At 38.0% G+C, this 12,487-nt stretch overlaps 1 protein-coding gene across 2 annotated transcripts in view; it reads left to right on the forward strand.

Annotated features, from left to right (window-relative positions):
- Positions 1-12,487, forward strand: part of LOC144502744 (mediator of RNA polymerase II transcription subunit 13-like) — a 239,691-nt gene that overhangs the window by 153,593 nt on the left and 73,611 nt on the right. For both annotated transcript variants that reach the window (XM_078227003.1, XM_078227004.1), the window contains 2 exons: positions 9,962-10,107; positions 11,202-11,393. In XM_078227003.1, coding sequence (XP_078083129.1) covers positions 9,962-10,107; positions 11,202-11,393 — 338 coding nt within the window. The remainder of the gene's footprint in view (positions 1-9,961; positions 10,108-11,201; positions 11,394-12,487) is intronic.

Raw genomic sequence — 12,487 nt, forward strand, 5'->3', positions numbered from 1 at the left:
CCCATGTGTTAAAATGCTGAGGTCCCTTTGGTGATTTTTGATGGTGATTCTTGATGGTGATAGAAGGTAAGCAAAGGGGAAACTAATTGAAGTCTAATAATTTCTTCCACTCAAAGTGGCCTAGAACCAATTGAATTCAATAAGCAGTATCATTACATGATTCTTTGGCATACAAAAATTTCAGACCTTTTTGGTTTCAGCCCCTCATACCTGAATAATATTTGAAATGATATCATAAATAGATGATCGGCACCCAGGAATGTTATCTGGAGATTGAATTCATGAACGTGGATGGAGAGTGTTGAAGATTTTTTATTGCTGACCATAGTTATTCTTAGGAGAGTAGAGTAAACTTAGAGCCAAGTTGCATGATTTTCAGAAGTACAATATCACTCTAGAATTGAATTCTATTGTGATTGATTCACTTAATCTTTCCTGCAATAGAATGCTAAATACACAATTTATGTGCATTAGTTAGCCACTCAACATATGCACTGGAACAGTTTGCAGTTAATTGTGATCGACAGTGAAAACAACCTGTGTGTTCATAACACCTTTAGCAGAGGATAAAAGGTGCTAAGATTCTTCAGACAGGCACAAAGGAAAAAAGGTTAGGATTAGGCTGAAAAGTGCCAAATGCTTGATTGAAAAAAAGATGAAGGGCTGGATGTATTACAAAGGTACCTAGGAAGTTGAAAGAATGGCCACCATTGGTGAAGTTAGAGAAGAGTCAAAATATTGTTATCAGGAGCAGTTAGAGATTGTAGATAGTGAGGGGTTAAGGTCTTTGAAAGATTTAAACACTAGGATGGCAATTATAAATTTGCTACCAGATGGGACTTGCAACCAATGTAGGAAAAGCAGGAATGATGGATGAGTAGATCTTCCTACGGAAGACAGACAGACAAAGTTAAAGATGGATAAAAACAAATTACTGCAGATGCTGGAATCTGAAACCAAAAGAGAAAATGCTGGAAAATCTCAGCAGATCTGACAGCAACTGTGAGGAGAGAAAAGAGCTGATGTTTTGTCAAAGCTAAAAGGCATAGAAAGTGGGAGATATTTATACCGCAGGGTGAGGGAATGAAACATGAGTCATAGCCATAGAAACCAGGCAAAAAGACTGCGAATGGCTGTTCACAGAGAGAATAAAGGGTGCCTGCCAAAAGGTTGCTGAAGAAGATTGGGTATCACAGAGTTGGGGGTAGGGTGTTAGCGTGGATTGGGGATTGGCTATCCGACAGGAAGCAGAGAGTCGGAATAAATGGGTGCTTTTCTGGTTGGCAGATGGTAACTAGTGGCGTGCCGCAGGAATTGGTACTGGGGCCTCAACTATTTACCATTTATATAGACGATCTGGAGGAGGGGACTGAGTGTCGGGTAACAAAGTTTGCAGACGACACAAAGATAAGTGGAAAAGTGAATCGTGTGGAGGGCGTAGAAGGTCTGCAGAGAGATTTGGACAGGCTGAGTGAGTGGGCGAGGATCTGGCAGATGGAGTATAACGTTGACAAATGCGAGGTTATTCACTTTGGAAGAAATAATAGCAAATTGGATTATTATCTAAATGGAAAGAAACTACAACATGCTGCTATGCAAAGGGACCTGGGGGTCCTTGTGTATGAGACGCAAAAACCCAGTCTGCAGGTGCAACAGGTGATCAAGAAGGCAAATGAGATGTTGGCCTATAGGGGGATAGAATATAAAAGCAGAGATGTCTTGCTGCATCTGTACAGGGCATTGGTGAGGCCGCAGCTGGAATACTGTGTGCAGTATTGGTCTCCTTATTTGCGGAAGGATATATTGGCCTTGGAGGGAGTGCAGAGAAGGTTCACCAGGTTGATGCCAGAGATGAGGGGTGTTGATTATGAGGAGAGACTGAGCAGATTGGGTTTGTATTCGTTGGAATTTAGAAGGCTGAGGGGGGATCTTATAGAGACCTATAAGATAATGAAGGGGCTGGCTAGGGTAGAGGTGGAGAGATTCTTTCCACTTAGAAAGGAAACTAGAACTAGAGGGCACAGCCTCAAAATAAAGGGGGGTCGGTTTAGAACAGAGTTGAGGAGGAACTTCTCTCAGAGGGTGGTGAATCTCTGGAATTCTCTGCCCACTGAAGTGGTGGAGGCTGCCTCGTTGAATATGTTTAAATCACGGATAAATGGATTCCTGATTGGTAAGGGAATTAGGGGTTATAGGGATCAGGTGGGTAAGTGGAACTGATCCACTCCAGATCAGCCATGATCTTATTGAATGGCGGGGCAGGCTCGAGGGGCTAGATGGCCTACTCCTGCTGCTATTTCTTATGTTCTTATGAATGGCCAAACGGCAGAGAAGCTAAAAGAGAGGGTAAGCTGTGACAGATAAAGATGTTTGGAGGGTGGAGGGGAATGGATGGGACAGAGGTAAAATTTAGAAAAGGGGGGGGAAAAGGTAAGGGGAAAGTGTTGGGGGGGGGGGGAAGAAAAATGAAGACAGACAAAAAAATAAAAGGTTAGAGATGAGGAAGGGGAAAGCCATGAAAGGATTTAAACACTGATGAGAATTTAAAATTCTATTGCTATACTGGCAGTAACTGTTGGCCAGCGAGCACAGAGGTGATGGGAAACGGGACTTGAGGCAGCATTCAAGCAGTGGAATTTTTAATTAATTGAGATTTATGAAAGGCAGAACATCGGAGACCATCATGGAAACGTTGATGTTGCCAAGCATGGAGGTGACAAAGGATTAATTGAGTGTTTCAGCACCTGAAGTGTGCAGGAAGGGATGGAGCTAGTCAATGTTTTGAGTTCTGTAATTTTTATTGGAAGAGAGTAATGAAGTCAAAGTCTCAGCTCTGGACTGAATAAAATATTAAGGTTATAGGAACAGAAGACATTGGCTGAAATACTCTGGCTAGAATTGGTAGATGAGCGTAGAGCCAAGTCCTGGTGGTCCCACTGAACTGAGCTAACGAGGGCAAGTGTTGGAGGAGTATGATGTGGCTAATGGTGCCCAAGGCTGCATTTGGCTCAGGGACAGGTGATTTGCTGTCCCTCAATCCTAAAGAATTTTCATGATGTTGAATGGGAATATTTGTGGTCTGGGATGGTGGAAACCTGATTGGAGATTTTCAATCAAGGAAATGCTGGAAAGTTGGTCATGGATCTGGGAGGGGATAACAGATTCAAGGAGGACCGAATGGGAGGAAGTTGGAAATAGGTGGTAGTTTGCAAAGACAGAAGGCTTGAGGGTGCCATTTATCGAGGAACGATTGCTGATGGTGGTTTTAAAAGGATTGGGGATTGCATCTGAGCAGGAATCATTTACTATAGAGGCCTGGAAGAGATGAGTAGTTTATTGGGAATGGAGTTGAGGGAGAGGGAGGTTAGTCCTGAGGAAATTTGTTTGGGAGGGTTTATAGGAATGGGACGAGCAGGAGAATAATGCAAATTTTGGGCCCGGGAAATTTGGATTGGTGGGTAAGTAAACAGACAGCTGAATGAATAATCTGATTATATTGCTGACAAATTTATTAGATTTTTGCAGTTTTTGGAGAAGTTTGTGGAGGAGGCAGGGGAGAGAGGTTTCAGGAAGCAGTTGGTTGTTGCGGGGGGGGGGGGGGGGAAGAGATCTGGGAATTGTGTTCAGCCTCCATAATGAGCAGCAGATAAGTTTAGCAGAGAACAATGAACAAAGTCTTTAAGCTGTTAAAGTTGATGGGAACTGAAGTCAAAAAGTCATCAAGTGAGCTGTCTGCATCTTAGAACACCAAGGGAATTTGGGCAGGAATGGTCGATTGAGACATTTAAAAAATGTTTTGAATATCTGAATTTTGCTAAACAACTGGAGAATTGTAAAAACATTTCCATGATTAAACCAGAAAGATTGAGGTCAGTCAGTCTGAAATTGGTTGGGGACCAATTAGTGAAAACTTAGATCCAAGGTCATAGAATAATATATTTGTTTTATACAAGGACGTTGAATGATGAAAATGTGGTGGATGTCGTGTGTATGGATATTTGAGAAAATATTTCCAAAGCATGAGGCTTTTTGCAGAAAGTTAGACATGCTACTGAAAGCAATATTGCAGAATGGGTAGAAAATGACTTGGGGCAGAAAGCTTAACATAGTTAAAGATGTTTTGTGTACTGGTATGTGGATAATTGTGTGCCTCTGGGATCTCTGACCTGTTGTTTCCATTGTGGACAAGGGCAGAAGTGTAATTATATACAAGGTTGCTTATATCAATTTAAGGGGTGTTACAAACTTAGGAAAATTAGAGGGGACACAGTTTAATTAACTGGGCTGATAGATGGTAGATGTGAAATAACATTTTGGGGAAGGAACAATGAAAATAAACATTCCAAGTGGAAAAAAATCTTAAGTGGAGAAACAGCAAGTTATGACTCAAGATGGTACTATGATGCTAATAACATAAGTAAAAGATAATTAAATTCTGTTTGTTATATGTTGGCACAGAGAGTTAGTGGAAGAATTTTTTGCAAAAGTTTGTGATTGGTTATAAATCGACATAAACAGAATGAGCATTCAGAATTATGGGGAAATTTGAGAAATGTTTATCAGCCAGGATTCTTAAGAGCGTAGACTGCTTTACCCTGCAAATGACCTTTGATGAAACACATCATTTAAAAGGGATTTGATCATTATCTGAAAAAGAAAAAATCTAGGAGTATAAGGAGAGTAGCTTAAAGAGAACAGCACCAATATTGGTTTGATGAGTTGTAATTCTTATGGTTCTTCAAGACTAATAAGTAAATATGTCAAGGCAAGAAGTATGAAATGAGCAACTAAATAATTTGCTCACTGGAATTAGTTGATTTAATTGGAAGTGATCGTAAACAGTACTGTTTTAAATTGTGACTGAACTGCATTCTGGAAACATCATCCGAACTTTTTACACATTTGAAAAGCAGCATGATTTATTTGCAATACAACTTGAAAGGCTAGTTTAGGAGTGATACCATCAGCATGCTGCAAATACGTAATGGACAGTTAATGTTGAAATGCACACTGTGGACAGGAAATAAGTAACTGGTGACATGAAGTGTGGTAAATTTAATATCTTCCCGCATTTCACTGGTTTACTGTTTTGTTTTTTTTCCGTTGCTGCACCCAAAATGCCTCTGACTTGTTTTCTTTAGACAGATGCGTAATCCAGTGGTTGTTAATTTCATCTACTTCAAACCCAAACAGATGAAAGTTAATTTCAAGCCAGTCATGAATGGATTTGAGGGTTTTGCTTTGAGAATTGATGCAGCCAACGTTCATATCCGATATCTTCCCTTTTCCTTTGGCATAATATCAGCAAAATGGAACCTAAGCCTGGTGGTATTGATATGGCCAGGTTGTGAAGAAAATAAAATTGAATTATATCAATTTCAAGTTTTTATAAATCCAAATGTGAATGCTTGTTAATTCCACATCAAGTAGATTTTTAAGAGATCAAATAAATCTTAAATTGGGTGTATTTTTGGCATTTGCTGGATTCGTTTGAGTTTTAAAAAAATCTGTAATTTAAAAGAAGCAAAATGGCTTCATGTGAAATCTATATGCCTCTACTGGTTTCATTTTATCAACACTTGTGTGCATGAACCAAGTTTCATAATTGATAATGAGCCTTTTGAAAAGCTTCTCCCAGGATGCATACTAAACTCATGTTCACTCAGTGTTACTGCTCTTCTTTGTTATAGAAGGCATTTTGGGCTTTAATGCAAATACCAGTCAGTCTTGGAGTTCGGAGACTGGACTGTTTATTAGACTTGTGTTTTGTTTAAAAGTGCATTAGATTCTGTTTATGCATGGTTTTAAAGTTGTCGCTTCCCCCATGAAAAAGATAAAATTATTGATTTCTCCAGTTATGATTTCAATATTTTGATCTTTTGTATTCTCAGTATGTTTAGTGCAGATTTAAAAATTGAAGAGTCATATTCAATATAACACATAAGGAGACAATTTGGCCCATCAAAGGTAAATAATATTGGGGCTGAATATTAGTATTCTCTTTGGGACCATTTTCTAGGATCAAACTCTATATTTCTGATGACGACTGTTGCCAAGTGAAATGAGAAAATCCAGAGCGATTAATTGAAACTCAATACAATAAGGTGAAACTGAAAATGTAGTTAGAAATCTAAACTGTAGGAGTATTCGCTCAAGTGCAGCAATTGTTGCTATGATGGAATAGAACAGGAAATACTGGATATACTCAGTAGATTATGCAGTACTGTGGAGAGAGAAACTGATTTGATGTTTCAGGTCAGTAACTTTTCAGCACAACTGGAAAAAGTTAGGCATGTTACCAGGTTTTAAGCAAGTACAGAGGAAGGGAAAGAACAAAAGGGGAAAGGACAGAAGAGATTAAATGCCAAAGGACGATGGTGCAAGACAAAAGGAATTCTACTGAGTGAAATAAAGAACCAAAGAAAGGTCTCTCAGAAGTGTACAAAAACAAAAAATGCTGGTAAATCTCAACCGATCTGACAGCATCCATGGGGAGAGAATAGAGCCAACATTTCGAGTCTAGATGATCCCTTTGTCAACTAGCAGAGAGACCATCGTACAGTTTTTATGCAAAAGGTACGATAATGTCACCAAAGACCCAGATGATCTTTGGCTGCTCTCCCCTTTGAGGAGAGCAGCTGACTGGTGGCGATTTAACCCGAGGATCATCACACCTCAAGCGAGAAGCCAAGTTGAGAAGGCTGGCCTTCATGGGAATTGTTGTTGGTGTCGCTCTGCATCACGAACCAACTGTCCAGCCAACTGAGCTAATAGGCCCCCATTAGTTTTTATGCAGACCATGACGAAATATCTTAAAGTACCACCCTTTGAAAATTATGTAAAGTTGGTCCAGAAGGGTAAAGAAGGCTACTTAGTGAAATTATTGGAATAAATGTACAAATTAGACCATTTCCATCATAAAAAGACCATTTTGTTTTTGAAAATTAAATATAGGCTTATGTTTAGAAGGAGTTAGAACATTGCACCACAAGATTCATGAAAGTGTTACAAAGTGCTTACTTTCTGATGTAGTTAGAGACTGATCGAAGATGAATCATGAGTACTGTAGTGCTAAAAGGAGAAAGCATACTGACCTTATGAAGTAATGCGATAAAACAATTTTGCTAATGTGCAGGACACTAGAAATTGGTCCAGATATAAAGTAACAACAATTTGGATTTGCTTAATTGTTTTGAATTAGATTTTGGATTCAGGATTGTGTAGCTATGTATTTGTATTGATCCAGAGTTGTGATTATTGACTCTGAAAGGCAGACAACTTCAGTTGCGTATTGCTGAAAAAAGAGACATGCTATCAAAGCGCTTTGCCTTGCACTCGTCAGGATAGCTTGCAAGGATTTTCCAACAGTAAAGGGGGGGACAACAATGTATACTGCATGAGAAGAAAGTACGATGCCTCTGCCAATCAGAGTTTACTTGCCAACCAATCAGCAACCTCTTCTCATGCAGTATACATTCTCCCATTACTATTGTAAAATTCTTGCGCGCTGTCCCGATCAGTGCAAAATGAAAAGCTTTGATAGCATACATCTTTTCCCAGGAATGCTCAAGTTCTGTACTGCCAAACGGCAACTTTAGTTCCATGAAGAAATCTTGCACTGCTGTAACAATACAATGTGAATACAATTCACCCTTTGAGGTCTTTTTGATAATGTTACTTTAAAATTGAAATGTCTGATGCATTGTAGAAATACAAATACTGTAAGTATTTTTAAGTAAGTACTGTATCTAAATGGTCTCTTTTTTTTAATGTTGTTTCAGTCCACTTTCATGAATAACTCAAGAATTTTGGATTGATGTGGCATAAACAGTTAATACAGGGTTGTTTACTTTGATCATTTACAAAATGGCAGGGACTGGGCTAGAAATTGGCATGAAATTAGGGAAATTTGTTATTTTTTCACCCTTGTTGACTTGCTTCCAGAGAAATTCCTTAAATATCATGCCAATCTTTCTCTTGATCCATCAAGATGCACAGGCAAAAATTATGTTGACTATTTTGGCTGCAAAGTCATCACCTGATACAATGCAACTTTGCAGTCTTGCAGTACGGTTCTGAAGCAACATTGCACAAGTTTAGAATTTGTTTTGGGTACTTGCAATTTAGTTTTATTATTCACCAAAGTCTAAATATGTTATTTTCAGCCCTGTTGGCATGGGCATAGAGGGCAGTCACTTACAACAGACAAGACATTGAATCCCAAACTCAAGAGGACTGTAGTAAATCTGTCACTTCGACAAATTGGCATCTGTTTTGTGTAATTGTGGGGTTTGGTATTTTGCCAGATTTGATAAACAGGAGCTTTACAAATCCAGGCACAGCTGTAAAGTAATTTTGAAGATTTAAAAAGACGTCTGAATTCTGCTGTTTTAGATGGTAAAACTTAGTTGAGTGCCAGAATCAGCTATGGGGCTCCATTTAGCACTGTACCATGCTTAACTTGGCACTCAAGTTTAAGTTTCTGTTCTCTTGAAAGTCATAATTTAACAAGTAAATTTGTGCGCAGATTTAGAAATAATCCCAGAATGATATGCTAGCTTTCTTTGCATGTTGCAGTTAATGCTGCAGCTGATTTCCTGCACAGCCCTGGAAGAAATTTGATTCCAGTCCAAAGATGTACAGGTTGGGTGAATTGACCATGTTAAATTGCCCCTTCGTGTCCAAAGATATGCAGGTTATGTGGATCAGCCATGATAAATCCACGGGGTTATGAGGATAGGGGGTTGGGCCTGGGTAAAATGCTCTTTCGGAGAGTCGGTGCAGACTTGATGTGCCGACCGGCCTCCTGCTGTTTGTTTTCTGTGGAGGTGTTCTTGCACAGGAATTGAGTAATTAAATCATAATTTAAACTGTTCATCAGAGGTCTTGTAGTTGTTGCTATATGTTTACTTTTATCTGGCCCAATATATCTTCTTAAATAAAGCCAAACATGAAGATGAATCTGTTTGCAAAACTTCAGACATTGAATTGATCTGTCTGAAGCAGGTGTGCATCTGTGCTGCAAAAAATTGAAACTTCTCAGTTTAAAATTGAACTTGTTAGAAATATTACACATCATGATATATCAGAATGAAACATGTCTCAATCATAAACTAAATCACAATGTGATGTAGCATCAGTGCATAAGTGAAATTAATGTACATGTCCATCATATATCTTGCAAAAACAGTAATTTCGGTTGGACGTTGCTGTGGGCTGCTTTCAGCCTCAGTCGTAACATTACTGGTCAGATTCATGATTTGTATTCGGAATGTAAATTATATGAACTTCGCTTTTGAATTTGCCATTTTTGAAGACATGTTATTGCAATTAATAAATAAAGTACTACATGGAAAAGAGAAGATTTGTCACAGATCTTTTGTGATTGTCAATTTTGATCTCCAGTTTTTTTTCAATCCTGTTGATTACTTCCTTAGCCCAAAGGGTGCAGTGCTTATTTGTCGGCTTTAAATTCTTTTTTGGTCACAACTGAAGGAACAATTTTTAGTGAGCAAAAGATTATTTTAGGAATGTTCACAAATGAAAATCCCACTCCACTAATGGCAAACAATTTTTAGATTTTCCTCCCATTGTGTATTTACATTAAGGCCAATTGCAACTAAATAAGAAAACCTGAAACAGAATCTGGATTTTTGCCCATTACTCATTCCACTTTCACGGATCATAGACAATATTCGTACCAATTGTGCTTTATACCCAACTCATTTATCGTTCTCAGGAATTGTGCACATTTTATGCCACATTTCGCATGTTTCCCTCCCCCTCAAGGTGTTAGCTTGGGAACTACCATGTTTCATAGATGTGCAGTGTTTCTTTCTCTATTTACTATTGCTTTATGTTTTGCCATTACCATGTGTTGTAGGGCAGGTCATTTAAAACTGAGATAAATTTTTTAGACTGTGGCAAGTCATTTAATCAACGTTTTTCTGATCTTTCACAGTGAGCACCTTTCCTGTTCCTTCACCTTCTTTCTGCATGGAGAGAGCAATGTCTGCACAAGTGTTGAAATTGCCCAGCACCAGCCTGTGTACCTTGTCAATGAAGAGCACATCAACATGGCACTCTTGTCAGCCACACCTTTTCAAGGTTAATTACTGAAGTATTTTTCTATAAGTAAAATCCTGCAATCTGAAGTACTGTTTATTGATAACAGTATTTTATTAAAACTTCTGCTTTGTCATCCAATGTTCATTTTTCTAGATTCATATAGAAACTTGAACTGATAAATTCAACAGTTGCTAGTTTAATATTTTGCAAATGTCAGAAACCTTGCTCAATAGGTGCATGTTTATTTCCCCCCCCCCCCTTAAACTTAAAGCTGCACTAAAGTTAGGTTGCACTTAATTTAGATATTCCTAAGTATGTCAGAGTCTTGGTCTAAAGTAGAAACCAAGCCAAAGGAGATGAAAGGAAGGGTGGCCAAAAACATTTTGTACTCATGGGTTTTGAGGAGGGCACAAAGAATGAGCAGGTGATGTTTAAGGAAGGAATTTTAGAGCTTCAAGCTGAGGGAATGTTCACAATAGGTTAACTTGAAGTGTTGAGGAATCCGGAACCAATATTGCACGATAGAGTGCAGGGAATACTTTTTGATATTGGCGTAGACAAATGGAAGGCTGGCCAGGAGACGACTGAGGTGGCACAAGATTGGATGAATGCTTCAGAAAAATTGCTGAAGTCGTAATAGCTGGCCTTTGTAATGGAGCAAATGTGATCTTGGAAGCTTGTTTGGGGCCGGTTAGGTAGCCAAGGTTATGAACCGTCTTAGTTGGCCTGAGACCAAATGCGACAAAGATATGAGTTTCTAGCGTTTATTTTGAAGGGTAGATGATAATTGGTGCAATGGAATATTACATCTGTGGTGTGCTGGAAACACTAATGTACTTGTTGGCACTAAATCCAGATTTAATACGGGTAACTGCAGAAACCAGTTGCTTGTTTTGAAAATTGGGTTGTTCTATTTTTGAAATGACTTTCATGTCCATAATTGCATATCCAAGTTCTATCCCTGTCAATTTTATTTGAGATTTAAAAATCTACATCTGTCTGAAAGCTCCAGCCTTTTGGCCCATTTTTAGCACTGGTTCCTGATTCTTAAATTATTTGCTATGGTCGGCATTAACAACAAAACAATTATTGTACGTCTGAAAGAAAATTCAAAATATAATCTTTTTTTGCAGTCATCATTAGTCCATTTGGACTGAATGGCACGCTTACGGGCCAGACGTACAAGATGTCTGATCCAGCTACAAGGAAATTGATTGAAGAGTGGCAATACTTCTATCCAATGGTATTGAAGAAGAAAGAAACAAAGGAAGAAGAAGAGATGGATTGTGATGATGACTTCCCTGTAGCTGTTGAGGTTATTGTAGGTGAGTGTGGAGTAGTGTTTCTAAAGCAGTGATGTTCCAAGATAACTAACCATATGTATCGTCAAGAGATTGTGTTACTATATTGTCATTTATTTGAGTGCTGTTTTAAGTTAGAGGCATCATTGACCTTCAACCATTTTAGGCTTATCAGCATATTTTTATATACAAAAGAAAATCATGCCTGCATGCCTTTTGCGGAAAACTGGTCCATGCATCCCTTTAATACAAACTAATACATTTTTGATTATTGATTACCGATGTCGTCGTCTTGTTTGCAATTTCCATTTAAGTATGTGGTTCTATTTTTACCCTTTAAATTTAAGTAACTAAATTAAGCATTCTTTTTAACAAATAAGATTCTAACTGAAATTTGGGATGAAATTTCTGAACAATGTCAGTATTATGAGCTGTTCAACTCTAAAAGGATATTTTTATTGAACAAAACAACACACACAAGACGGTGTGAAATAGTTTTAGCAATATATGTATTCTTTCTGATGGAACAGCAAAATTACTTTGCATGGATTTGCCTTGCTTTTCAGATCATGAGGCCTAAGTAATAAATTCGTTGGCAAAGCTCTCTTAATTTCCATGATTTGGTTCACATTTTCCATTCATGTTTGAGAATTTTTTTGTCTTAAAACAAATATACAATTATATGATTTGTTCTGATTGTCCAGTAGGTTAGTTAACTTTTAAGATAAAATTAGGTAACTGAGTAACATGATTTTGTTTTGCAGTGTTTGCACAAATCTTGTGTTTGCTTATGAATGTTGGGAAACCAAATAGATTCATTAGTAAGTGGTGATTAAATTTACAGATGAAGATAAATTTTTGAGTATTGTTCTGTATTTGATCAGTCGTTAGGTTAAAATGATTAATCTGTTTGATCAGCTGTAATCTTCATTACTTCTGTAGTCACAAACAGCTTCTGCTTGTGTTAGTAGTTTTCACTACTTTTAAGCATGATGTATGGAAGGTGTGCTTGAAATCAGATTTGTGAAGGCAATGTGACCTCTAATACAGTGCATTTTGCTGTTTTTGTGACTTGGGATGGAAAAATTATCAATTGTTCTCACTGGTATTTTATAATG

This window comes from Mustelus asterias, chromosome 13, assembly GCF_964213995.1.
Source record: "Mustelus asterias chromosome 13, sMusAst1.hap1.1, whole genome shotgun sequence".
Lineage (NCBI taxonomy): Eukaryota > Metazoa > Chordata > Chondrichthyes > Carcharhiniformes > Triakidae > Mustelus > Mustelus asterias.